At 33.5% G+C, this 27,817-nt stretch overlaps 3 protein-coding genes across 3 annotated transcripts in view; 2 read left to right on the forward strand and 1 right to left on the reverse strand.

Moving 5' to 3' along the window:
* Window positions 1–3,290: 3,290 nt before the first annotated feature.
* Window positions 3,291–4,570, forward strand: LOC148623985 (uncharacterized). Its single transcript, XM_088566374.1, has one exon. It carries the CDS (start codon window positions 3,436–3,438, stop codon window positions 4,468–4,470), a length of 1,035 nt encoding a protein of 344 aa, XP_088422500.1. The 5' UTR covers window positions 3,291–3,435; the 3' UTR covers window positions 4,471–4,570.
* LOC148623986 (uncharacterized) lies at window positions 3,313–6,244 on the reverse strand. Its single transcript, XM_088566373.1, has one exon. It carries the CDS (start codon window positions 6,213–6,215, stop codon window positions 4,734–4,736), a length of 1,482 nt encoding a protein of 493 aa, XP_088422499.1. The 5' UTR covers window positions 6,216–6,244; the 3' UTR covers window positions 3,313–4,733.
* Window positions 6,245–11,345: 5,101 nt separating this feature from the next.
* LOC148623987 (nuclear RNA export factor 1-like) overlaps window positions 11,346–27,817 on the forward strand; it is a 32,566-nt gene continuing 16,094 nt past the window's right edge. Inside the window, exons 1-8 of the mRNA XM_088566376.1 lie at window positions 11,346–11,530; window positions 12,951–13,079; window positions 14,438–14,555; window positions 16,630–16,694; window positions 21,480–21,547; window positions 23,976–24,059; window positions 24,999–25,103; window positions 26,680–26,754. Coding sequence (XP_088422502.1) covers window positions 11,479–11,530; window positions 12,951–13,079; window positions 14,438–14,555; window positions 16,630–16,694; window positions 21,480–21,547; window positions 23,976–24,059; window positions 24,999–25,103; window positions 26,680–26,754 — 696 coding nt within the window. The 5' untranslated portion in view covers window positions 11,346–11,478. The remainder of the gene's footprint in view (window positions 11,531–12,950; window positions 13,080–14,437; window positions 14,556–16,629; window positions 16,695–21,479; window positions 21,548–23,975; window positions 24,060–24,998; window positions 25,104–26,679; window positions 26,755–27,817) is intronic.

The raw sequence follows: 27,817 nt of genomic DNA on the forward strand, positions 1-27,817 counted from the left end.
TTATTCCTCTCATTTACGAATCAATTTGGTGGCAAAAACAAGGAGTTAAATACATAGCATAGAATATGCTATATATGAATCCTTGGCAAATAAATAAATAGAAGCATTTTGTATTATTTTGTATTATTTGTGCCTTTTTTATACCACGTTGAAGCATAGACCGGTAATTAATTATAGGTCTCTAATTGAAGGCAAATTTCCAAAATGTTTGGTTTTTTTTTCATTCTTAAAACGTCTACGTTCTTTTGAAAGAAGTATATCTATATATTACGCACGTTTCATCATATAGCCAAATGTATCAGCTTTCTGATGGTATAAAAAAGTTGCGGTCACACTTAGGGCCAGTTATTGAGTAAAATGCAAACTATTTATCCCTACGAAATATCGTATACCTATATATACGGTATTTACTATTGATAAGTATTTCAGTAATGATACTTTCGAGTCCTTTTGATGACTTGTTTGGGATTTTGCAAAATGATTTTTTCGCTGAAAAAGGAAAAAATGGGACGTTCGAATTTTCTATATTCTAATCATTCAGTCATTGTCAGTGTCTCCGCGTACACAACTTGTGTACTCGGAGCCTCCATAAGTAAAATACTACAATTTTACTGGTCAAGTGAATTTTCTTATAAAATGTACATGTTCATAGTGGGTGTACATGCGTGACAAGCGGGACGCAAGCCGACTGAAACAGGAGCCTGTACGTATTTTACAAATGATTTCAGCATGCAATAAAAGTAGTATTTAAGATCATGTATTGTTAATATACAGGACCGGTCAAAAGCTCAATAGCTAGAGCTTATGTTTATTATTATGTACTCCATTCTGACTCTAAATAAAACTTTTTCATTTATTTATTATAGGGCCCGAATATTCGGCGATAGCTTCACCAGGAATTCAGGCGTACCCCATTCTGTCTGACATGTAAATGTACATGACTCGGATCGAGGCACATTCCTTAATGGAATCTTATTGCAGTTTTCAAATGTCACATTGAATATTCTCAACGATCAAAATATTTATGGCATGCATTGCAGAACATATTTATTTCTCATATCCCGTAGATCTTGAACTCCAATCCAAAGAGAGTCAAATGTTAGGTGCATATCGATGTAAAATTGAAGAATCATTCAAATATAAATTAAAAATTTAAGAAATAATGCGTGGAGGGGGTAGATTTGTACTCATTTTAACCTGGGTTTCGGCATTTATATTCTCATTTAACACCTCGCTTTCGCTCGGTGTGTCTACGAGCGTTCTTACATTGAATATCTCATTTTGTCCATATTGTGTATGTTGAGGTATTCCGTGAAGGAGAATTGGATACATCACTGAGTGTGCAGATTTATTGTTTCAGTTCATTTTTTTATCTTGCGTTCAAGAGGAACAGTTGAGGCCTTTTAACACTAGTTTATCCCCAACGCAGAGAGTCACGATATATTGGTCATTAATGTGTCTTCGTGTCGTTATACTATTATTTTTTTTTATCTTGAAGATGTGTCATCGTTCTGTTTCCGTGGATTTTTATTACTTTTGTTGTAGGGGCTTAAAGGTGTGTCTACACTTGTTGAAGACCGTTTGGTGATCTCTGTAAGTATTTAGTTTTATAAAGGTTATACGATGGTGCATTTGTTGCGTTTCACCATACCTCTTGGCTTTTTCTACCGGTTACAAAAATAAGTATTTATAAAGTGACGGTCATTATGTAAAAGATAAGATATATACAATTGTAGTGTAATATAGCAAGTATTTGTATGGGGCTAAGGAAGGGGAAGTAACTGCGAGGCTCTGCCGAGCAGTTACTCCCCTTCCGAGCCGAATACCAATACTTTCTATATATTTTCTGTAATACACTAATATTGAGTTTATCTTGCAATAAGTCAATTTTGATGGTTTTGTGTTGTTAAGAGTATTTAATTCAAAAGTAGGAGCCTGCCGTGGACCCCCAAGCATATGCCGACAAAAAGTAGTTCTGAAAGATGGACATTATTTGACAAAAATATTGTAAATTGTAACTTTTTTTTAAAACGAGTAATAAACATAACATAAATATTCAAAATTTAACAACAATTTCCGTCATTTAACATGTTTTTTTTCTGATGTGAAATAGATTCTTCCGTGATCTACATTCACTTTTGACAAAGTTATTGATTTTTTGCACATTCAAAGTGGCAAGGTTCAAAGTTGCGCCGTAAAACATTGAATTGACACGGCTAGACATGTTTGTTTGGGAGAAGGATGGTACAATGTCTTCGGAACGCTGTTACTGACAGATTGACAGAGGAGATTCGACGAGACGCATGATTGTGGTGGTCGGCTGTGTTTAATTGCGTTATTCGCTACTATACAAATAAAGCAAATATTTATTTGACACCCGTTATTTGCTCTTTAATGAACTCATTGCAGGATAAAAGACCAATCATGGACCCTTACAGGATTAAAAAGTATAATACAATTGTTACAATGATTTAAAAATGTGCAAATAAAATACCATCACGACTGTTCAAGGCACGTGGGAAATATTTGAGTCAAAGGATTGTTCCCCATTTTTATGCGACATGCGGTCGTATTATGTTATGATGCTGTCGTCGTTTTTGTTGTTGATTTTTTTCCCAATTGTTCTGCAAAAAGGGGCCAAAATAGGTGTCACTTAAAAATTGATGTAGAAGGTTAAACTGCTCAATCAATTTTGACCTTTCTTTTTTCACTTGTTTCTAATGAAATTATGTTTTAAGGATATTTGACAGAATTTTATTAGCATCCTGAAGCAGAACTTAATGTGCCTTTGCATACAAATGAGTAGTTGTGTCCATAATTATCTGTAAGTCCCTATGTTCAAGTGTGTCAAAAACTAATATTGTGTCCACACTTGTCCTAACTGAACATAACTGGTCCTAACTGGTCATATCTTGGTGCGTTGGGCCCAAGCTCTTTTAAAACGACCAATGTTTAAACGATTTTTTTTTATTTTACTATCCAATGCCACACACTAAAAACACTGATGTATGTACAAAATCGTTGAAACAGCATTGTAGTATAATATTTTTGCCCATGACCTCAAGTTCCTATGGATTATTATGTCGTGGTCCCATTTCGACCAGTCTGTCAAATGTTATACAGTTTTATGTTTTGTCGCATTAGCAATGGGATTTTAACTTCATCATAGTTATATCTGTACAACAGGTACAATCTATTTATACAACACAGTAACCGCTATATTTAAATTCAATATCCGTGTTTTCCAATACGTAATTTCTATAAGTAGAAATGATCCAAATGTATATAAACGCCCACTGCGTAATAACATACTTTTACAAATCGAAAGTCGGTGATCAGTGAATTACATATTTCATAGATCATATCGTTTCTTAAGCTACGATTTTTTGACGAAGGTCGTTGGAAATTCTGTGAAACAACATTACATTATCTATCATGGCCGATAAATTGGCAGCTCCAAGTGTTGAAAGGCCAGCTTTAGCTAAACATGACAGTACTATTTTGGATTTAGCTTTTGCAATGGATTGTACTGGAAGTATGGGTTCATATATTAAAACGGCACAACAGAACATTCGCGACATAGTCGAAACTATTGTGGCAAGCGAAAAAAGTAATGTGAATTTGGCTTTAGTGGAGTACAGGGATCACCCACCCCAGGACTCTACATTTGTGACAAGAGCTCATGATTTCACATCGTCAGTTTCGCAGATGAAAAGTTGGTTGGATTCATGTTCTGCACAGGGTGGCGGAGATAGTCCCGAGGCCGTTGCCGATGCTTTACATGATGTTTTGAAATTAAGTTGGAGAGATGAAGCAACCAAAATCTGTGTTCTGATATCAGACGCCCCACCACATGGACTATCTCAGAGCGGTGATGGGTTCCCCGAAGGATGCCCATCTGGCTTAGATCCTATAGACATAACCCGAAAAATGGCCGAGAAAGGCATAACACTTTATTCAGTTGGTTGTGAGCCGGCGATATTAACATATAGAGACTTCTTCATGGCTTTAGCATATATGACTGGCGGTCAGTACACTCCATTAAGCGGAGCAAAATTGTTAACCAAAATCATCATTGGAGGTGCACAGGAAGAAATTTCACTTGAGCAATGGATGGCAGATGTCGACGAGGAAGTGCAAAAACATATCGCGTCAGGTAGGGAGATTGACGATGACGCATTGACAAGGGTATTACACACGAAACTTGCATCGAAAGGGGCAAAATCAAAGCAATTAGTAAGAAACAAAGCTGAACTCGCAGGCATTTCTTCGAAAGCTAAAGTGATGTCTTCACAAATGGACATGAAAGCAGCACGATCTGTTTTCAAAGCAAACATTGCCGAAACTGATCCCGTTCTAGCCTCGGCCAGTACCGATGACGATTATGAAACTCACGAAGTAGAGACTTCCCACTATCAAGTTAGGAGAATGCTAAAGAAATCTAAAGCAAGAAACATGTATAAGAAGTGAATTTATGTCACATTTATTCTTGTTTTTGAATGTTGTATCATATTATGGTCATCAAGTGAATTCTGTTGCGTTTTAATAAAGTCATATGTTGCTTCCTTTACTATTTTGCATTATTGTAATATAATAATATTCCGTATATAATTATGCATGTCGACCAGAGTGTAAACTTAAATGATTTAAACAACTATACAAAGATGAAATACTAAGCATAAATTAACATTTTTTTCATGAAGTTGCCCCCCCCCCCAAATAGCGTATATAGTTCAGTCGTCCTCAGAATTGTAGGAGCACAGAGACGATGTAAAATCTACATCCTGAAACCCAATACTACTGGAATCCTCTGATACACAGTCGTCATTATTTACCATAGATTTTACATCTTTTGGCCAGTTTACAATTTTTGTCGAATAATTATCCTTTTTAGTTGAAAATAAAAGGAATATTGTTTCGTCGATAGGGCTCTCCGGAAGCGACAAAATCTGATCTTTTTTGCTAACTTTATCTTTATTTATTTTTTGCCTGTTCTTTTTCTGTAACGTCGGTGAAATAGGCGGCGTTTTGCTTTTGTAAGCTTTTGGTACTTCCAATTCATATTTTTTTTGATCTCGTCGTTTTACATTTGGTTTTGATGGTCGACAGTCAGTCATATGCTCCTTTACAATCAAAGAAGCCCCGTCTTGAAACGCGGGGTTCTCAGTATCTTGTGTCTGTCTGATACTTGTATCGGTCCCTGTAATAGTTAAGTGCGTAGTGCAGGGCGGAGTAGACAGGGAACGATCTGCTATACTAAGAAACTGGAAATCTGGTGATGATTCGTGTGTGAAAGATATGTTCAACTCGTTCTCGTTCAAAGCAGTTTCTTGTGTACGTAAGTTTTTAGACTGCTTTATTAACCGTGTTTGTTTTTGTTCAAAATTGTTTTCTCGATCTATGACGCCAAAATAGTGACATACTTGCAAAACAGAAATCCGTATGTCAGAACTATTATATTCCACTGCAGCTCTTTTCATTTCTAACACCAAAGAGATGTTAGAATTTAATGCGGGTATATGATCAGTCATTAGTAGATTTGGTGTTCTTGATATCGGCGGTAAAGGCAAAGAAATTGGGTTTATGGTGTCGTTAGAATGTACAGAGCACATAGACAAAGATCTGCTTTGTTTTATCTGTTCAGAAACACTTATTTTAGAGGACTTCACTATCAATACTGGAGTACTTGACAATTTAACGTGCTGAAACAATGAAAAATACTCGGCATTTTCCATACAAGAATTTGATAAAAGAAAGATACATGCATCGCAACAAGAAGCTTCAATGTAGCCATTGGAAACGGCGAAATCATGACAATGTACAGTAAAATACCGGTTCAAAGCTGTTATAAATTCTTCGCAGTTACTCTCGTCATCTCCAAACATTGCATTTCCAACAATAAGCAGCTTAACATTTTCTTTACCATCTTTTCTGGTGTAAGCATCAGATGTAATGGTAATAGTTGGTATACTATCCTCTTTAAATGTTGGACGTTCTGTTTCTAACAAACGATTCGCGGTTTGGTTTGTTTGCAGTCTGTACGCTTTTAGGAAGTTTACAAATTTGTCAAGTACCTTGTGTCTAATTAAATCGGGGTAAATATTTAATAAGTCTATAAACGTTTCAACTGTTTCTTTATTGTCTTTGATCCACTTAATAGCACCTCTATAGCTCGGAAAATTAACTCGTTTAGACATCTGCTCCTTGTCAAACATGGCTGTGCTGCTATTTTTTTTCCCATGTTGATAAGTGCTTGACTTGCTAAAATAAAGAAAAACGCATTAAATAACAGATTCTTTGTAAACAATTAATAGTAATCTTAAATCACTTTTAAACATTTACGAATGCAAAAATAAATGTATTTATCATGCTGTCGTCGTCCGTGAACATTTGGTGTCCGACAATAGCTTCATATATGTGTGCAGATCTTTATGATATTATATCAAAAGGTGCCATACCACGAATTGAAGGCTGTGGTTGAAACATGAATTGTTCGTAAATTACGCGTGAACAGGGGTTTTCATGATGTTCGGACTATAAATTGACAAGAAGAGAATGAGAATGATTCACTTTGAAAATATACCACATGGTGTCATACTACAATGATGGTTGGGTTGATTTTGGTAGTTGTGACATGAAATAAAGGGCGATAAAGAAGATAAGGGCATTTACACAGTGATAAAATGACTAAAAACTTTTAAATTGTAACACAAGGTGCCACAACACCACTTTAAGTCAGGCTTCAACTGATTTCTGAAGTTGTGACTTGAGCCGTTTCGGAATGAATAACCCAAAAAGTGACCAGAAACAAGTATTTTTCAGATGTCCAGATAAGTCTTAAATTCAAAATTGTACCACAAATGCTACCCCCTAAATAAAGACTGGGGTTAATTTTGGGGGTTTGTGACTGGAATCATCCAGGAATGAGAGGGAAAGGGCTACTTCGATTCTGATAAAATCCTCAACCTTTGTCAAATATTTAACAGTATTTAATAAAAATTCAGCTGTTTCAAAATTGAATGGTGTGTCCATACTTGTCTCACTTGTTCATGGTTCAACCTCTTCGGTCGTATCAAGCTGCGCCCTGCGATGCATGTTATTGAATTACACAAATAGGCATTGTGCAAAGTACAAATCTGGGGGTAAAATCTTCTTTTTTTTTTTATCGTAAAATATTAGATATTTCGCGTGTTTTATAATAACAAAAGGCTTACCTCTTGTTTTGTAACGATTTACTTTTCATATCCACAGTCTTATATTCCATTATATTGTCTTTTCGAATACTACAAGTTTATACCTGGCATTTTAATTGATTTGATAGTATTCGTAACCATGGAAACGCTTTGATGGACCAATGTATTCGATGAATATGACAGCGAGTAGAATTAATTAATGTGAACTTCAAGACATTATTAGTAATATCGGTTTGGTGTTACAACAGTTGTATCTCTGACAAGCGATAAAATCGATTTTATGACAGAAAAGAATATGCGAAGACAGCATCTCAGAATACCTGTTTGTATAGTCCTGTATCTTTGTTTGATGACAGTAAAAATACACAAGCCTTCCAAAAATTTAATAAAAGTATGTAAGTTCGATAGGCGCTTCCTTTGTTGTGTTTTTTATGTTTACATGAAAAATAAACAAATATATTAAGTTAATTCCTGACAATACTGTATAATTCGTCAAAATAAAAGCACGTTGAATAATTCTTCTTGTAGATGGGCAACAACATTCGATTTTTGGAATGTAAAATGGATAGTATTGCTTATTTACGGCCGTCATAGTTGTTGTTATGGACAGAATATTCTCAAATTCTTTAGCCAGAAAAAAATCAGACGTTCCACAGAAAACGGTATTGAAATCAGGTTTGATGCGCACACTTTGATTTATTCCTATTTCAGATATGGAGGTCCATAGACACTTTTTTACGTTAATTTATTTTCCATGCCTGCATTTTCGTTATCATAAAAAGGGTTCCTAGGACACCATTTGCCATTTTTTTGTCAATTTTACTCACGAAAGAGACACAAAAGGCATCGGAAATCGAACGCTCCTTTGAATTTTATCTTATTTTTTAACATATTTTTAAACTGCAGGACAAATTCCCCATGACCTATATAATTATATAGAATCATATCCCGGTTTTGTTTGCATAAAAAACCCAAACTTTTCTATGTTATTTTTTTTTCCAGACCTCTTGTTTTTCAAACTAAAGAATGTCAAAACATTTACCGAAATATTCACAACCTCTGTAACTAAGGAATACTAAAAAAGTTACTGAAAAGTCTTCGATTTTATGTTAATTCTGTGTAAATTGCCTGCCAAATTGGACTTTCAATTGGCCAAAATAACCATAACAATAATCCATAATCGATCCATGACAATTTTGTTTCATGTTCTGATGTTTCTTTTAGTAAAGAATGATCGTTTTGTACTATAAAGCCCCCGTGCAGGTCCGGGTGTTAAAAGAATAGGCCTGCAGCAGCGCTAAGCTTGTCGTAAAAGGCGACTAAATAGTGCTCAGAACCCTAGCCGGAGGCTAGGGCGCTTTGCCCACAGAGCAACTGGAATGTGTGCTCCAGGTGGTTGAATGGGGTACCCCTGGCGTGTTACATGCTGGGGCTGTCAGGCTATAATACGGAAAACCTGACCGCAAACCATAGTGGTGCACCATGTTGGGAAAGATGCCACGTTCCTCGCACGTTAAAGAACCCTACTGTGGTATTCTCCCGGAGTAGGAACCATAGGGCTCCGCCACAGAAGGCTAAATTGCCCGACCCTACCCACCTCTCCCGATTTCCAGTGGCAATCAAAATTTCTCGACCCTATTGTCCTTGTGTCCCATCCCTTTTTCATTTCATCATCATTTCATGTTCATTTTATCATCAATTTCATGTTCATCGTCTGAATATAGCTGAAATATTGCTGCTCGGACGTTAAACCCCAACAAACAAACAAAACATTATACTACAAGGGGTCATGGCGTAGAACGGTTGTAGGAAATTCGATTCGGTAACATCTCCAATTGATACGGGCTTATATAAATGCGCGTTAAATTTCGCGGCAACGTTAAATCAGATACTGGTTAACGCATTTTCGCGTCTTCGATCAATATAAACCAACGCACTTCCGCGCAATAGCGCTACAAATGCACCCAACGTACTACGGCAAGTAAGCGTTGACCATCGACATCTAGACTGGTTCCCAATCGCAATATTCAGTATGTTACACATATACAAATATAGTGAGAGTGTATTGCTAGTAGCTTATACCTGGAACGTAGTCCCGGGAACCAGGATAATCGACATCTGGATCAGAGCGACAAACGCACTTCCGAGTCTTACAAATATATTACTGTTCACGTGTTTTATTTTTAACCCGGTTAAATTCTCATCCAAAATCATCACGTCAATCTGGGTGTTATCAGAAAACGTTTTTTTTTCTTCGCAAATGCAGAAAACGCGAAAACCAAACATTGTAATGGTAGTAAAGGTTCAGTTCAAAGCAAAATACTGAACATGTATTTTCAACGATTTTTGTCTCCATTTTTTTTTTACTTTTCCTCAATCTGATTGTTTGCCTCTAGTAACAAATGGTTTTTTTGTACAGTTACTTATGAAATTTTCTAACATTCAGTAAAAGGTTTTCATTCCCGCTCCCACCTCCTTACAAAGTTTTTGGGTAAATAAAAATTGACCCGCACCTGTCCTTCCTCCGTCTATCCACGTTTCTTAAAAATGCGAATCCTCCTTAACCGCTCAATGGATTTTGATGAAATTATATAGGAAGGGCGGGCATCATAATGTAGATGAGCGGGAATGAATATATTTGTTAGCGTAGCGTTGGATGTCTCAAAATTGAAGATAACATTATTAGAGTTCTGCGTATTAAACTCCCTTAAGAGCAATTCCTCAAAAAGCACTCTGTTATAAGAAGTTTGGGCATCATTGTAGATCTATGTGCATAAGAAAAATATAATTACTGTGGGAGTACTCCAAGGGAGGTATAGAAAAGCGGTTTACATTTAACATCAAACTACATTTGCAGTGGGGGTATTTTCCCCGTAAGCTTGCTCATGATCATATTATGTCGAGTATAAGTTGGATTAGCCACGAGAAACTTATTGGGAAATGATTCAGGATTTTTCTACTCAATGCGTAAAAATCCCAATCTTCCTAGGTGCTGATCATGAAACAAAGGCGCAGAGTGCTTGGTAAATATTCTCAATACCTTGTAATAAACGATTCAAAATCATCTACAAAATACATTGAGACAGATCATTAGATGTTGTCAAAATGCTGAATCTTTTTTATCGACAACATACTAGCTAGTATTTGTTCAGTAAAGTAGACGAGTTTTTCAACAGACATCGGTATTCCAATAGGAACAAGTTGTACCTAACTACTATCTGTCTATTCATTCACCATCTCTTATAATTCTGAATTTACAGAGGGTGCAGAGGGTTGGTACCCCCTTTTTATCGAAAAATTTGACAAAAAATGGCAAATAATGTCTTAGCATCTTTTTCTGATGAACCCCGGCGCACCCCTCCTTTTCAAAGTATCTGGATTTGCCCCTGATTTATATCTGATCTTATACAAAAGAAGGGAAATCGTTAAGAAAGATCCTTTGATCCCGGGATTCTATCCCAGTTTCCATTATACACATAGATAACGTGTTCGAGCAATCCTATTTTCGCCATTCGGTGATTTTATGCATCGCATCTGCCCCAAAAACTTGAGATAAGGGACATTACAGTCAGTCTCATACTTGAATTACTCTTAGAACAAAAGAAAACTCATGACCATCTTATACGACTAATGTGATGACTTCTCATTCCCTATCTTCAACTTTCCTTTCATATGTGGCCTGTGGAATGAATTTTCATGTCACAATTAACCCATGTTATGCCAGAGCTTGCCGAAACTACAAGGACTTTTCATACCATGCTAGATTGCATACGTTGCTACAAGATTAAAGTCATAAAAAAAAAACACAACGAAAAGTTTTATGGTCATCGTAAACTCGTGGATCGTTATCATGATATATCCATCTGCACCATTAGAACCGATTTGTTCGTTGTGTAATGTAGTTTTTCTTTCCTCTTTCGTCTATTCCGGGACGTATAGGCGGGTGTTAATTTCTAGAAAAGCAGATGACGCTTAATTACCCTACCGGTAAGAGTATGCTCTTAGCATAACAAGAAAACTTCTAAAATATTTTGCTAAAATAATGCAGGAGTTTACATTGCTATATTATATTTGATATATATATTCCCTAGCATTCACCAAGCCCCGGAGATCATCGACTGTCCCGCTTTGTGTCGCTGCATACCCAACCAACACACCTTCCAATGACGTAGTACACAAAGCACATTTGCAGGCTCGCTGCCCTGCTCGCTGTATGAACTGAAAGTGAAGTCACATGGAATAGTTTTGATACTATCCTCTAAATATCGATATTTTGTTTCTTAGAATGAGTCACTTTAAAGTAACAACCAATAGAGATGGTAGGAGGTCTTTTGGAGGTATATATTATCTATATTTAAACATATTACTGGTAGGATTGTGAATTGCGAAACATGTGTATCCACCACATACGGCAACGGTAGTACAGATAATAATAACGTTTGCTAAGACATTTTTCATTTGAATGTTATGGAAGTGACAAAGCATTAATAAATATCCTCCCAATTAGGCTCATACATACTCGGTGGATGAAGTCTTTTTTTTCATCTGGTGTTATATACACAGCAGACTTCTTTTTATTGTGCTAGAATTCTAACAAATAGGCTTCTGGAACAGGGTTATGTTGCTAAAAGATTGAAGTCATCACACAGAAGTTTTATGGTTGTCATCATGAATTCGTTGATCATTACAGTGTATCCATCTGCACCTTGAAAACTGATTTGTCCAACCTGTCATAGTTTTCCTTTCCTCTTTTGTCTTCCACCGACTTAACTTTTTAATTGGCGGGTGTTTCTAGAAAAGCAGAGGAGCCTTACCCTACCGCTGCACCTGGTTCATGAGTGGAGTCTGAGTTGCTCATTTGCTTTTGTTACTTTTTATGTATGGTTTTAGTTACTTTACATGTATGTTCTTTGTTGTGTATGTCTGTTTTCTATGTTTGGTCTTTGTCCCAGGATTACATTTTTTTATTACCACTATAACCTTGGTTCCCTTGATTACTCTTTCACATTTGCCATTTATGTAGATTCAAAATGGTTTAAGGTTTTATACTTGATAAAGAATGGATAACTGATTTGATGGTTACAAGAACAGTATGTATTAGTTATGCAGAAATACATTCCAAACAAACATAGCAATGTGATATCTGAAATGCTTATTAGTTCTATGATACATATGTACATGAATCATTTAAATATTCTTTTTAGTAATCAAGTCAAATTTTCGTTCTCATGGCTCCTTTTGCAAAGTTTTCAATCTTAGGCCTGTTAACTAGGGCTGTAATGATAGATCTTCCTCACAATACGTATTGTGATACAAAGGTGACAATTCAAAAGGTTTTGATACGATACACATAAAAATGTTATCTTGTATACTGTACAATCATTTATTTTCATGGGGATAATATTTTGTTGTTTTGCATATGAAACTGATTTCATTGGGACAAAATTTTTGTTGATCATCGATTAAATTTTTTGAAGTGGAAACGCATTTCTGATTTAAGCTCTCTGATTTGCTGTAGTGTCTCTATTCTTCACTCTCTATGGTAAAATTAAGATTTTATCATGCTCGCTAAAGTGTGCATATTGAAAATTTTAATTATACCGTCTGGAGTGGAGAAATAATTTAAACCACTCATTACTGAAGGAGAATCTGTATTTAACTATTTTTTGAAAAATCCATGAACGACGTAAATGTATTGCAGCAAATGTATAATATCATGAATATAGGAGTTCTAAAGGAGTTTTACTTTAATTTAAGAACATGATGACAGATGGGTAGACAGAGGAAGAGGACGTGGAGGAGGGCCAAGGAAATCCTATGGGAAAAGAGGTGGAAGAAGAGGCTTTGGAAGCTACAACAGGGGAGGCAATAGCTACAATAATAGAGGTTCATACACTTAAGTCAAATTGCACATTTGATTTCATTGAAAAAAATTAAAATTTTATGATTTTTTTAATACCTTGTCTTTGATAATATGATTCTTACCATGTATTTAGAATTTTGATTTGGGCCCCAAATTTGAAATTGGTTTCCTTTGGGTTGAAAGGGTCCAACATTTAATTTTGTTTTCAAGTTGATATAAATTGGGGTATAGAGGATAAATGTTAAACTTAAAGCAAAAAAATAAATTCTTAGCATTTGGATTCCTTGATATGGTGAGTATAACTACTGTGTAGATGTGTTTTGTTTTAAATTTTGAGCAAAAAGTCCTATTTCAAATTTTACACTGTTTGACTACATTCTGTGTCAAAAACCTGATAAATTGCAATCTAAATGCCAAGATGTTCCAAGTGTCCCAACCTGCCCCTCTGTTCAGGGGAGGACCTCTGCAGTATCAATACAGAGTATTACCATTTAATTTTTTTGTCTTTTGTAATTCATTATTTTTTACATGTACACATTCATCCTTTTACATATTTATTTTTTTGATACAATACACAAGGGTCTGGAAATTGTGACAGCCCATGTTGGTCATTCTGTCAAATTTCAGCAGACGTTTTTGTCAGTCTTTTACATGCTCAGATCAAGAATAAATGTAAAAAAAACCCGACTTTTTTTGTACTTATTGAAAGATAATATTCTAATATGACGACTTCATATCGTCAAACAGTGTATGTCGGTACAACCCCACCTTTATCACCTGCACACTTTCTCTTTTTTTCGTCGTCGCTTTGAGCTTTGAAACAAAACACTCATTTAAAAACGTTTACGTGATGAATTAAAGGCTTACAGGTTATCTAATTGAAATCAATTATGTAAATACACGCATTAAACACATACGATGACATAAATATACAAATTTAATCCAACTTCAATAAGGGGAAGTTAAACAGAACAGTCGTTATTTTGGCTACACCTAGGGAAATGTTTGTCACAAAAATTACCGTATTTTTCATGTTAGAAAAGAAATAATTCCTTCCAGGGGTAGATTTGTAATCATTTTAACATGGGTATGGCATTTATATTCTCATTTAAACCTTGATGTTGCTCGGTGTTAAATAATCAAATATAAATGCCGTACCCATGTTAAAATGTGTACAAATCTACCCCCTCCACAATTTTTTTCTTAAATATTGGAATTTGTGTTATTTCATCTAATACTCTGTCTTTTACAAATTATTTGAATGAGTGGACTTATTCGGTTTCGATCACATATGGACGTTCTTTTATGTAAACAAAACATTGTAATTTTCAGATTACACAAATATCTTTTCGAATAAAAAAACATTGTAAATGTATTTTAGGTAGAAATGACAGTAGTCGTGGGTCTTATGACCGTGGTCCAGGACCACGAAGTCGTCTGGACGATGAAGGAGATGTAGATATGGGTGGTGGATCAGGAGGACCATCAACATCCAGATAGTAAGTCAGTCTGTTGAAATCTTTTTATACACATTTTTTTGGGAGGTATATTGTAATCATAGTTTCTGGCTGTCCATTCATTATTCCTTCTGTTCATCCATTGGTCAATCCACAACTTTTTTCCTTACTCTGTTCTCTACAGCTTCTTGTCACGGACGCTTGATATTTTGACACTAAGCTTCATATAGGATGCTGTATATTGGGATTCATTTTCAGCCTGATCGATGTTATATCTTGACCAAATGGGAACTGGGATTGTGAGTAGGGTTATCCTTTAGTGAGCTTTTCTTTTTTTTTCTAAATTTTTTTCTTTGGTTTCTTGTTTTATAATAAGATTACAATTTATTTGGATGATTATTTTTATGATTTAAGGATTCATTGGTCTGTCTAACAGTTTAACAAATTATAATTTCCTTGATAATGGGACGACATCATCATGCAACTGGTACACAGAAACAAACATTTTCTTGGTTTCCAGACAATAACTTGAGTGAGAGTGAATGAATCTCTTTTATAAAATTGTATCTCATTGAGCTGTATCAGATTGATTTTTTGACAGCAGGACAAGTAGTCACTCCACTCTGTCCATCTGTCTGTACGTCAATTCGTCTGTCACATTAATGGGTACTCAATTTGTATAATCTGTTACTCAGGATGTGTTTAAACAGAAATATTATTCAAACTTTGCAGAGTTATTATAGAAATATGGAAGAAGTGCACCTCTTATTATAGAAACATTTAATTAATATTTTCCTACATTTTTAGCATGTTGAAATTAGCCATTGTTTATGCACATGGTCCATGCTCCCAATTTTTAGTGGAGTCCAAGTTACTCATTTGCTTTTGTTACTTTGTATATATTATTTTAGTTACTTAATATTCTTTGTTGTGTATGTCTGTTTTCCATGTCTTGTCTTTGTTCCTGGATTACTTTTGTTTGATTTCCACTAGAACCTTGGTTCCCTTGATTACTCTTTGTCACATTATGTTGTGAATGGTACCTATTTTGTGTAATCTGTACCTTAAAAAAAATATTTTAGCAGAAAAATTATTCCAACTTTGCAAAGTGTCATATTCGTATTGAAGATGTACGCTTCCTTTTGTTGAGTAATTTGATAATTTGTTCCTAAGTTTTTAGTATGTTGAACTTAGCCATTTTTGTCACTTTACATATATGTTGGGAATGTACCTACAGTGTACTTTGGGTCATTTGTAACTCAAAAAGTATGAAAGCAATATTATTCAAACTCCGCACAGTGATTATATACATACTGGGTATTGAAGGTGTGCACCTCCTATTATGGAGAAATTTGATAAATTCTTTTCCTTCATTTTTAGCATGTTGAACTTTAATAGCCATTTTTCAGCACTATATACATTTACTATTATTAGGACATTACATATGGAAATTTGTTACCCACGCTTTAGATTTTTAACTTGATTAGTATTTATATACATACTGAAGACACTTATGTGCTGACAGAAATGCATTGGTCTTGTTTTACTGTAAATTGAATCTCAATTTGTTATACCTCAAAAGGAAGGCTTGGATTTATTAAGGAGTTGATTATCGTAAGCAAATTTAGAACCAAAAAATGTCAAAAACAAAAGAAGTTTTGTATTTGGATCTCTTTGAAATCAACTTGGTTTCATATCACAGAAGGACGGTTTTGCTAGCGTTATAGGCTAAACATTTTTTTGAGAATAAGACCAATAAGGGGTAGAAAAAGGAGGTCAGCAGTAATCAATATCTTCTTCTTTGTACAAATTTCTGATTTATTTGCTAATAAAAAGTTCTTTGACCGCCTTTATTCTTGTATCAGAGAAGGTTATACTGTGTCAAACATTTAATTGCAATCAAAAGTCAGAGCTGTATCAAGTTTGAATGATGTGTTCATACTTGTTCAAACTGTTCAGGGTTTTACCTCTGCAATCGTATCAAGCTGTGCCCTGCAAAGCACTTTATTTTGTTTATTTTTCATGTTCAAATGAGTACATTGTACATGTGCAAGTTATTCAAAGATTATGCCTGAGGTAGTATTTGACTAGACCAATTTTTGTTTTCAATATTTAGTACTCCCTATGGCAGAGGTGGCAGAGATGATAGAAGGAAAAATTATGGAAGGAATAGAGGCTCCAGTAAGTGTTAAATACTTATTTAGTTGTGTCCTGTAATTTAGGCCTAAAAAAAATGTGTCTCCGGTTACACCCTTTTCAAAATTTGGGTAAGTAGGTAGGTTTTTCTTTCGGGGGAAACGTCAATTCAGATAAGCCATAGTGGTCATAAGTGAATTGGAGGTTAATCAAAGAACTATGATCAGTAGGTTTTTAGCCTCCAAGTGCTGCCATTTCGCAATTTTGATTGCAAATACTGAACTCACACTGGCATTCACCATAGCGTTCTTACTGTGATAATGGGTCTACACACCGGAGAGCGATTTAAATACAATAAAATGCAAATCTGGGACGGAAAACTCCGAAATTCCAGAATTTTTTTTTTCGACACCATATTTTTTTTTAGGCGTTATGGCAATACTATTGTCATCTCTAGACATTTGAGTTCCTTATTAATGTTTAAGTACCAAGTTTATATAAGAATAAATTTGTATGAAATTGTACAGCAAAAACCTGCCTAGATGGTCTTATATTAGCATTTGGGATCCTAGTTGCTCATTTGCTTTTGTCACTTTGTATGTATGATTTTAGTTACTTTATGTTCTTTGTTGTGATGTCTGTTTTCCATGTCTGGTCTTTGTCCCTGGATTACATTCTTTTGATTACTGCTTTAATCTTGGTTCCCTTGATTACTCTTTGCCTCCAATGCAGGATATTTATGAGTTTGATTCCCAGTAGAGTCATACCAAAGACTTAAAAAAATTGGCATCTGTGCAAGTGAATAATTCAGCGTCAATGTAGTGTTCATTCTTGTCCCAGCTGTTCAGTTTTCAACTTCTGCAGTCGTTTTAAGTTGTACATTCTGGAGATTTTATTAGAGCATGGAGTAAATTTTAAAGTAATAAAAATATAATTTGATTATTTTCTGATATGTTTACTTTTAAAAAGACAAGAAGAACTGTATTACATGTGTAATACTAATCTTTTCATACATTATATACTAAATTGTTGCACATGTTTGATATACATGTACATGATAATATATATTTAGGCTTTGACTGTAAAGGACATAACTATTTGTACTTAAATAGCAACTTTGTTGATGATGCACCTCTATATTGTTATATCACAAATGTTTCGATCAATGTAAATACCATATGTGAGACTTCCTAGAAAGCTCTGTTTGCATCTGCATTGGAAACTTCTGAATTATATTCCTCATGCAGACAGAAATATTTTGAGCTATTGGTATTTCAGACCCCTAACACAAATAGGACATCCCTATTAAATTTTGAACATCTTTAGCATCTATGCAGCTTAAATTTAAACTATTATTTTAAAGTGTAAGTTCACAATTTTTTCAAATTTTTCATATGCATTTGGAACACTATATTGACAATAAAAACCAACTCTAACATCTCAAATATTTATAATAAGTCTAAAATTTGGGATTGAAATATCAGAACCTTTACTACGGAGGTCATGTGATTGGTCACAGGTGGCGTTGTATTCGATGTGGGCGTTGTCATTGATATGTCTAATAACTGCATGGCCAAAAATTGAAGTGACCCAATATACACCGATTAAGTCAATTACAATATGCGGTGCAAGGTAGCCGGTTGTTTCTCGGTCAGTAGTTCTGGTAAAAGTCTTTTTATCATCCATGACCCAAGGACGAAGTTTTCACTGTGTGATCAATGGTTGTTAAACATAAATTTCCCTGTCACAGCTTTAACATATGTATACAGCAGAGACAACTTAATTTGCGAAGATCACTGTAAAGCTGCTTTGAAAGAAGTCTGATGATAATTTTATTTGTATTTTTCAATCTGTTCTTTAAAACAATCGTTATTAATTATGATTTAAAATTTTCAGGTACTAAGGTATCATAGTAGGTTTTGACATTTGTAAGGTTAAAAAAGAAATAAATCCTCCATTTTTATTATTTTTCTCCGGAGTATTTTCATTCACCATGAACTTTTTGATTAATTTCTATCCTAACAAAGGTGCATTTTTTTCGTGTTTTGTGAAACGGCTAGGTTACATTGTGAATAAAATTAAACCCATCATGTGCAAAATTTATATGAAATATTTGTTATGCTTCTAATTATTCTTCAATGTAATAACGAATTCAGACTGCCGGAATGTAATGTAGTTGATATGGAAATTCTTTGATTTTTTACATTTGACACAACTATGAAAAAACTTTTTATTGATAATAAAATTATATAGAATATTTTTTGTATCAATTTCTTAATACTTTCCCACACTTCTGTCTTATGCGGGGTGTCATACGTCAAAGGTAATTATTACCCCCTTTTCCTGTGTTTTTATTGGCCTTATTTCCTGTGTATGTTTTTTACCTGTCAATCGTGTCATACGGCAACATAAATTATTACCCCCTCCTTCCCAATTTCCTCCTGTGTTTATTGGCCCGATTTCCTATGTATAGTCTAACGTCCTACTTCATGGGTATATCGTTAGAATATTACCTATATTACCAGTGTCACGTGTTTTTCCTTTTTTGCTTTTTTTCATGTTACACGGTTCAAAACTTAAATCTTTCGCGTAATAAATTATTCAATAATTTATTTATATTATTGTAATTATTATTTCATTACTATTATTATAATTATTTTATTTATTTTGTTTAATTATATTTATAAATCTAAATATAACATTATATACATTATTATTTTCACAAGCTTTTTTTTTCTGTTTTACAGTTCAAGGCGAATTTTTTATTGTAATAATTTTTAATTATTCAATATTTTTTCTATTTTTTTTACTAGTTTCTTCATTGGACATATATTATTTTATTCTTTTAAAAATAGTCTTAAATCTAAAAATTACTTTTTTCCATAAAGCACTCACAAAGCACTCCGTGTGAGCTCCATAAGAGAAGTCCAAGACGTTAAAAACCCTAAGTAGTAGTTTTTTATATTTTGGAAAATAACTATGTTGATATGCAACTAAAAGGAGATAAAAAAAAAGAAATTTAGAGGGTCTTGAAAGTTGGTGAACAATTGGACATAATTTTCTTGTGTTTTTAATTTATTTATTTATACATGTCTTTCAGAATGTTGCTCTAAAGTATGTGTACAAGTACAACACATCTTGTTAAAATACATAGTATAGTAGGGATCGAAATATCACATCTCACTACATTTTGTTTTACGGGCCCGTATTATAGGAGGGCGGATCCGGAGAATGCTCTAAGATCAGAAATTTTCTTTGCATGAAATCTTGATTTTTCACAAATTCTATACTCTTCCTCCAACACCCTCAAAATTCCCGCCGCGCTTCCCCTAGCCTAAATGATGCTATGTATTTCCGCCCCAACAGGAACCTGGGTCTGCTCCTGTTTTACTTATTTATTTGGCTGAATCATGCATGTGCATGCTCGATTTTATTTTAAATGTAAGTCAAAGAATTGATATATTATTCTTCTAAATATTGGAGAACCAGTAATTTAGGTCTATGTTTTTTTTTTCGTATTATAAATCCCATTTTATGTCCAAAGACAGTCTCACTAGTCAGGGACTTATATTTCACTCCCTGTATGGAGCTAGTATGAAAAAAAACTTTCTGTGACATTTAATCTACAAGTTGTGAGAAAATACTATTTGTATAATTACTGCTAGAAATTCCAATTGTAATCCTACATAAAAATAGGGGAGGGGGCAATGTACTTTGTTCTATCGTCAGAAGAAATGGTCAGTACTGTCAAGTAGTTGAATAACAAAAACGGAATATCCATAATGAGCAAAGTCCCATTGCCCCATTACATCGTATTGAGCTTGTTAGTTTTTAGTATAATATTTGTCTAGTCTACTTTTTTTTGGCTTTTGTCGTAATGCATTGAATGAAAGCATATTAAAGCAAAATAAGTTGCATCATAATTTTACAGTAAAAGTACTTCATGTTTAAATAAAAGATAAACAGAAAAAAATATTGCGTTGCAAATTTTGATGCTTGTTCTACCAAAAATAAAATACTAAAATTTAAATTTAGTTCACTATTTTTATTTTTTTTTATAAAACAATTTTAATTGATATTTTGATAAAGATTATAAAAATGTATATTTAAATCCGCAGAAAAAGTATATATATCATCAAATAACCCCCACACTCCCCCCCCATTCTATAACATATAGACAAATACTTTATCAATAACAATTTACAGGTTAATTTTCGGCAGATCAAAGCATTTGTCCCCAGGGAATTAACCGGTCTTCAGCAAAAACCTAATACACAAGCTAATTCCAACATGCAGGCAAACAAAAACATGGGTTGTTAGCGGTAACCTTTTCTAGAAGTACGCTCAATTAGCTTGTTCGTCTTTTAATTTAGGTTTTATTTCATATTAAAAGATGCATTTTTTATTCAAAATTTCATGAATACAAAAAATATCAATAAACATGTATAATAGCAATGTGAAAATTGTTTTAAAAAGAACAAAAATTGAAAAAGTGCAAAAATATTTTTCATGATAACAACAGCTTGTATATTTCGGCAATGTCAGTCTTATGTTGTTCAATTAATTATTCAGTCTTCAGATGTATGTAGTATTGGCGGGAGTCTAATCGGAGTTATTTCCTCTTTGGAATCCTTGTGATGTCATAAACATAAAAAATGGTGGTCGAAACAGATACTCTATACGATAGAAAAAAGCCAATATCTTTGTTATGCCTTATCTTAACATTATACTTTGCACAGTTACTTTTTTCGACTATCTGAATCGATATAACCCTACTTGTAAAAATCACGAACTTACACTTTAAATATATATAAATATCTTTATTTGTAGATTCTGACAAGTATAAAAACTTAGGTTTACCCATGAGAGACCCAGAAAACCAGTGGTACAGAGTCATAGTATGTTATTCTTTATTTAAATGATAAATATCAGCCAAAGAGCACTAAGGTTCCATTCTTCCATTAGTCTGCTTCATTTAGTGTTGTTTCTGACTTATTACTAATAAAAGGAGGACTAGTAGGTGATTGATTCTGTCAGTCCGTCATACTCCTGTAGTACCTACTTCGTGTAACTGTAGGACAATTTTTTTTTACACTGATAATATACATTTAACATATTGCAGTTGTGCACCTCCTTTAATGGAAAAATTTGACAAGTAATTTTTTTTCTTCATTTCTAGCATGATAAACTTAGCCATTTTAAAGCACTTAACATTGTCAAGGGTACATAGTTTGTGTTGTCTATTATTCAATAAGTATTGAACAAATATAATTCAAATTATCCTCAATTTTCAAATACTTTTTGAACATGTGTACCTTGTATCATGGACACATTTGACAAATAATATGGATAATTACCTGTTGAACATAGCCACTTTTTTCAGCAACATATGCCACCAGTACATACTTAATTTGTAACCAACACTATAGTTTTTTTATACCCCCACTTTGCAAAGGGTGTCAGTCCATCCTTTCGACTGTCCTTCCATCCATCCTTCTTTCCATTTCAAGGGGGGACCAATCGCTGGTCTGTTACTTCTCCTATACCACCGAATAGAATTGAATGAAACTTTCATAGAAACTTTATTACATATTCCCATTGTGCACTTGTTATTTTAGATTTTGATACAAATCAGTTTGGAGGTTAAAAGGTGCATGTTATCAAATGGAGTGGGAATATTAAGTTAGAGAGCATTGCTCAGTTTTTATACAACCCTCTAAGACGTATTATGGTGTACCGTTGCCAGTCTGTCTGTCGTCAACACTTTGGACAATAACTCAAAAACATTTCCACCAATTTTTATGAAACTTTGGTGTATTATCTATATCTATTGACATAAGCTCCCTTTCGATTTTTATAAATTTCAGGTTTTTCACTTTTGTGTAATGAATTTTTATACTTAAAAAAGTCAATAACTCAAAAGCACTTTCACCAATTTTTATGAAACTTTAGTGAATTGTTCATATCTATTGACGTAAGGTCCCTTTCAATTTTTATAAATTTCAGGTTTTTCATTTTTGTGTAATGAATTTTTATACATAAAAAAGTCAATAACTCAAAAGCACTTTCACCAATTTTTATGAAACTTTAGTGAATTGTTCATATCTATTGACGTAAGGTCCCTTTCGATTTTGATAGATTTCAGATTTTTCGTTTCCGTGTTATGAATTTTTATACTTAAAAAAAGGGGGATTTTCAAGTTTTCGGACAATAACTCAAAAACATGTTCATTTTCATGAAACTTTGGTGAATTGTTCATATCTATTGACGTAAGTTCCCTTTTGATTTTTATAAATTTCAGATTTATCGTTTTCATGTTATGAATTTTTATATTTCAGAAAGGGGGATTTTTAAGTTTTTGGACTATAACTCAAAAGCACTTCCTCTAACTTATATGAAACTTTAGTGAATGGTTCATATCTTTTGAAGTAAGCTCCCTTCCAATTTGTATAAATGTTAAACTTTATGTTTGCATGTTATGAAGTTTTAAAAAAGGCAGAAAGGCCCAATGAAATTCATTCGTTGAAAAATTGTTGAAAATGGACCATTTGATATGATAGTGCCAAATCTTTTGTGCATTTTTTATTTACTTTTTTTGGGGATGGGTGGGGGGGGGGGTATTTTACGGGGCTCAAAGTATATCTAGTTGATCATTTAACTTCATTAAAAGCATAAGGACAAGTTAAAAGGGCAACTGGCGTATCATGCCTTTAAAGTGCAGCTCTTTATTCTGGTTTCATTTTGCTAAGCGTTTATGCATAAGTTTAAGATATTTATTTGATGATAATGACTTGAGCAAAAGTGTATAGATCTTTATGACATTGTTACACTAGGTGTCATACCACAATAGAAAGGCTGAGATTGGATTTTGAACCTGAACTTTTCAGGAATTAAGGGCCAAAAACAAGAATGGACAATAATTTGACTTTGTAAGTGAATGAATCTCTTTGAAATGTACCACATAAAGCCATAGTACAAAAGGAAGGCTGGGATTGATTTTAGGGGTGGTGGCTTCAACCATTTAGGATTAAGGGGCCAAAAAGGACCTCTTTGATTCTGTTCAAATTCTTACTCTATGTCTAGTATTTAGTTGCAAATCAAAATTCAAAACTGTACCAAGCTTGAATAGTGTGTCTATACTTGCCCAAATTGCTCAGTTGCTCAGTTGTTTCTGGCTGCACCTTGTGAATTATTTCATTATTTCATTTGAAGGTGGTGCTAATTATGGCCTTGTAAATTAAGAATTTACACTTTCAGTATATAAAGGGATTATGCCTCTACATGGTATAAAATGTAAATGTGCTCATATTTCACATTTTGTTTTAGATTCCCTTTGGAAAGAAGGCAGGTAAAGATGGGTTGTTGAAGATGTTGAATGAGAACACTAATGGACCATTCATACCTGTCTCTGTATGTACTTTAATGTGCATTAGTAATTATGATTTTTTTTTTACAAATACGGTATACAGGGTATAAAAACTCATAAATATGCCTATGTGTATTTTAATTGGATATAAACTGTTACCTGCAAATATTAATATGTGAGACAATATGTTATGTTTACGTGAGTGTAACCGCCAATATTTCAGGCTGATTTATTCAAGTAATAAGTATTTTCACATTTGAATGACGTACTGTATAACTGAATACCATAGGCCAGGTGAGCTAGTGCCATCACTTGGCATCTGTTGTAGTCGTCATTGTCATGACTTGTCATATGTCGTACATCGTTAACAATTTTACAATACTTTTCTCCTCTGAAACTACTTGACCAATTAGAACCAAACTTAGTATGAATATTACTTAGGATATTCTGCATGGAACTATTGTGGGAATTTTTGATCTGATGGAAAAACATGGCCACTGGTACTAAAAATCGGACATAGGGATCAGACAGAAGTTTTTCCCATTATCTCCAAAAACTGTTAGGTTTAGCAAAATTCTGAATTTGGGTAAAGGTATTCAGAATATTGAGATCTGTCTGTGGTCAAATTTTCGTTTAAATTTGTTAAGCCATGTTGGAGTTACTGCTATTTTTCCACATTTTTTGCTATTTTTAATATTTCGTCAATGAAATTTCTCCTCAGAAACTACTGGACAGAATAATAAAAAAATGATATGATTTGTCCTTAGGTATGAGCATAAGGAATATTTAGCCAGGAAAAACAAAAATAGAATGTTGCTTTTAGAGCCAGGTGAGCTCTTTAGAGACTCTAGATTGTGTAATACATATCATTCACCATTTCTTAGAATTGAATTTCCTATTTTGAAATTTTCATGTTTTTATGAATATAGTTAATAATGGCTATTGCTATGATTTAATTTTAAAGGATGTTGTTTCTTTTTCAGTTTCATTTTGAGCAAGAAAAGGCAGTATTCCATATACAAGACACAAAAATGTCTGAGTCATTGAGATGCTTAAGCAATAGACTCACAATGCCAAATGGCTTTAAGGTAATTGTAGAGTCTTACTCAAAACTTAAAACTAAAATGATAGTTTGATATCTTTTTATATGACATATTCTACTTTTAGATGGTACAGTATAAACCAGATCTAGAAATACCACTAGTTTGAACAGTGAGCTGGAGTTTTCATTTTTTTTTCTGAAACAAGAAGTAGCAAATTACTGAGCCATATTTGATGCAATTTTTGTCTCTTGTTGAAAATAAATCTCCAAGCAAATATAAACTTGAGAAAAAATGTACTTTTATATTTTTTTCCTAGAATAGAACATACTGAGCAAAAAAGACTTCCAAAGGTCTTACAGATCAATATGATATTTGAACTGTTCTTTGTAATCATGTGCTGCCTGCCATGCTCAGTTAATTTATTTCCAATGATGGTTTTCTCACATTTTTTCTCCGAGAGCCCTTGCACACAATGTAATATGCACCTCTTAAATTGGAAATCCACCTGAATAACCTTTTGGGACTCATGATTTTGGACTTAGCCATTTGTCAAATAAGGAGAACCATCTTCTCCTAAACCGTTTATGGCTTTGGGGAATCATAATGCAATGCATTTGTTAAAGGGAGACCATGTTCCCATCTGTAACTCCTTAAAAACCTTTGAATAGAACTTTTACACATCCTTCATTGCATGATGTGTTTCTGCAGGTGTGTTTTTTTCTTTAAAATTGAATTACTTTGGGGGTTTCATGATGCATAAAAATTGACCTTGTCATTGGTTGATAATACAGGAATGTGTTTTTCTCCTGTTGTTTTAACAGAAGCTTTATTTAGGTATGTGATACTGTAGATTCAAACTCTTTGTTTTTAGATTTTGTGTATATTTTGACCATATGATTTGAATACAAAATTTTCATATCAGTTTTTTCTTCGACATCTTATGGCTGCCACTTTTGCTCACAGTTTTTTTTACCCCACCACACAAATTGGCAAAATGGAAAAATTAACAAATGTTTTCCTATATTTTCCTATGTTGAACCTATATTATTCAAACTTTGCACATTTTTTATATACATATTGACAAGATATTTAGTATGATGTTTTTTTACCTGTTGAACTTAGCCATTATTTTTTGCTGTATGTGCTACCATAAATATTCTTTATTTAACTTATTTGCATGGTGTTCATACATATGATATGTTCAGATATGACATGAGTCTTGTTTTAACATATTAGTGTTAATGTACATAATATTGATAATAATAAAAATAATACTGGGGAATTATAGTAATAATTTATTATATAGTGCAACATACTTGTCTATGCAGTGGAAACACATCATGCACAATCAATAAAACACTTGGTTAAAAGAAATACCAAGCCAGAATTTCATAACACTTCTTTAAAAAAGTGCTTTGTTACATATAAAAAATCTGAGTGGAAATTAGTAACTTGTTAGAAAAGATAAAATAGACAGTGATTTTAACACGGTTTGAATGATAGTAAAAAAGACTACTTAATTGATCAAGTATGCCAATTCTGAAATTAAAGAAATATCTTCGTATTGACAATACACTTCCCAATTAATTAATTAGAGCCTTTTAATATCCTTTTATTTTAGATGGTGATTATTGTCAAGCCTAGCAGTGCACCTGCTGTTTTCACACTTGATGATGAAGGTGTTGAAAAATTAAAAGTAAGTCATCTATTGGTATTGAGATGTGTTATCTGTAATGTGATAATTATGTACCTATCAGCTGTCTTTATACTCCCAGCTTTGAAAGTTGGAGGTAAATAAGGATCCTTGTATCTCTCCTTTTGTCTGTTTGTTGGAGCCTCTTCAACTTCCTGTTTGACAGATTTGTTCATCAGACATGATTTTTTTCCGCTTTAAAACGGAAGTTCGGATTTTCAAATCCAGAATTTACCGTTACGGTTCTTTTTTTCACTGTATGTTTACATTGGATTTTGACAATTTCTGCTTTTTTTGTTGGCTCTGTAAAACCATGTCTGGTTCATATTTCGATAGAATGGTTTCTTGGAAGGGGACTTGAAGTATCCTTTAGTGAGCTTTGCTTATTGTATTTCTCCTTTTCCCCCTAAACCTGGTGTGTCAATTGATTAAATAACAGTTTCAATTTTTGGACACTGTCTTCTTTAACTTTTATGTAAGATCAAAACTTCCATTCTTTGGTGCTGAAAAATATATTATAGACCATAGCACTGTATTGTTTTGACATAAAAATGATGGAATGGTGATAACAAAAGTAGAATGGGAGGCTCTGCCTAGCATGATTAGTCAGAGCTTTGTTGTTACCTCTGTACTGCAACCCAGAGTTTTGATTTGCGGTGATTTAAAATACATAAACAATGATTGGTTATGGAAGTTTTCAATGTTTTGGCAGCTTGAAAAAATGATTGCAAAAAATGGAAGTTTCCTTTCAAATATTTCTACAAATTTAATATTCAGATTACAAAGTGATAATTTCACAGACAAAAGATAAAATACTTTATCTTAATGAAACCTTTTACAGAATCAAAATTGGATGTAAATAACAAAGATAGGGATTGATATCTTGTAATTTTACTGTTTATTTTTGAACCAATATCACACTTAATGAGATGCAAAGTAGTGACATCATTTATTAGTTTGGTGAACTCTCCTTTAAAAATTACATACTTTATAGTCAGTAATGTCACTTGTCAATGCATTTAGACCACTTGAAAAGTAAAGTATTTTAAAAGTAGCTGATACAGAG

Source organism: Perna viridis, chromosome 2 (assembly GCF_037379345.1).
Source record: "Perna viridis isolate PV_CMFRI_1.1 ecotype Kerala chromosome 2, ASM3737934v1, whole genome shotgun sequence".
NCBI classification, from domain to species: Eukaryota; Metazoa; Mollusca; class Bivalvia; order Mytilida; family Mytilidae; genus Perna; species Perna viridis.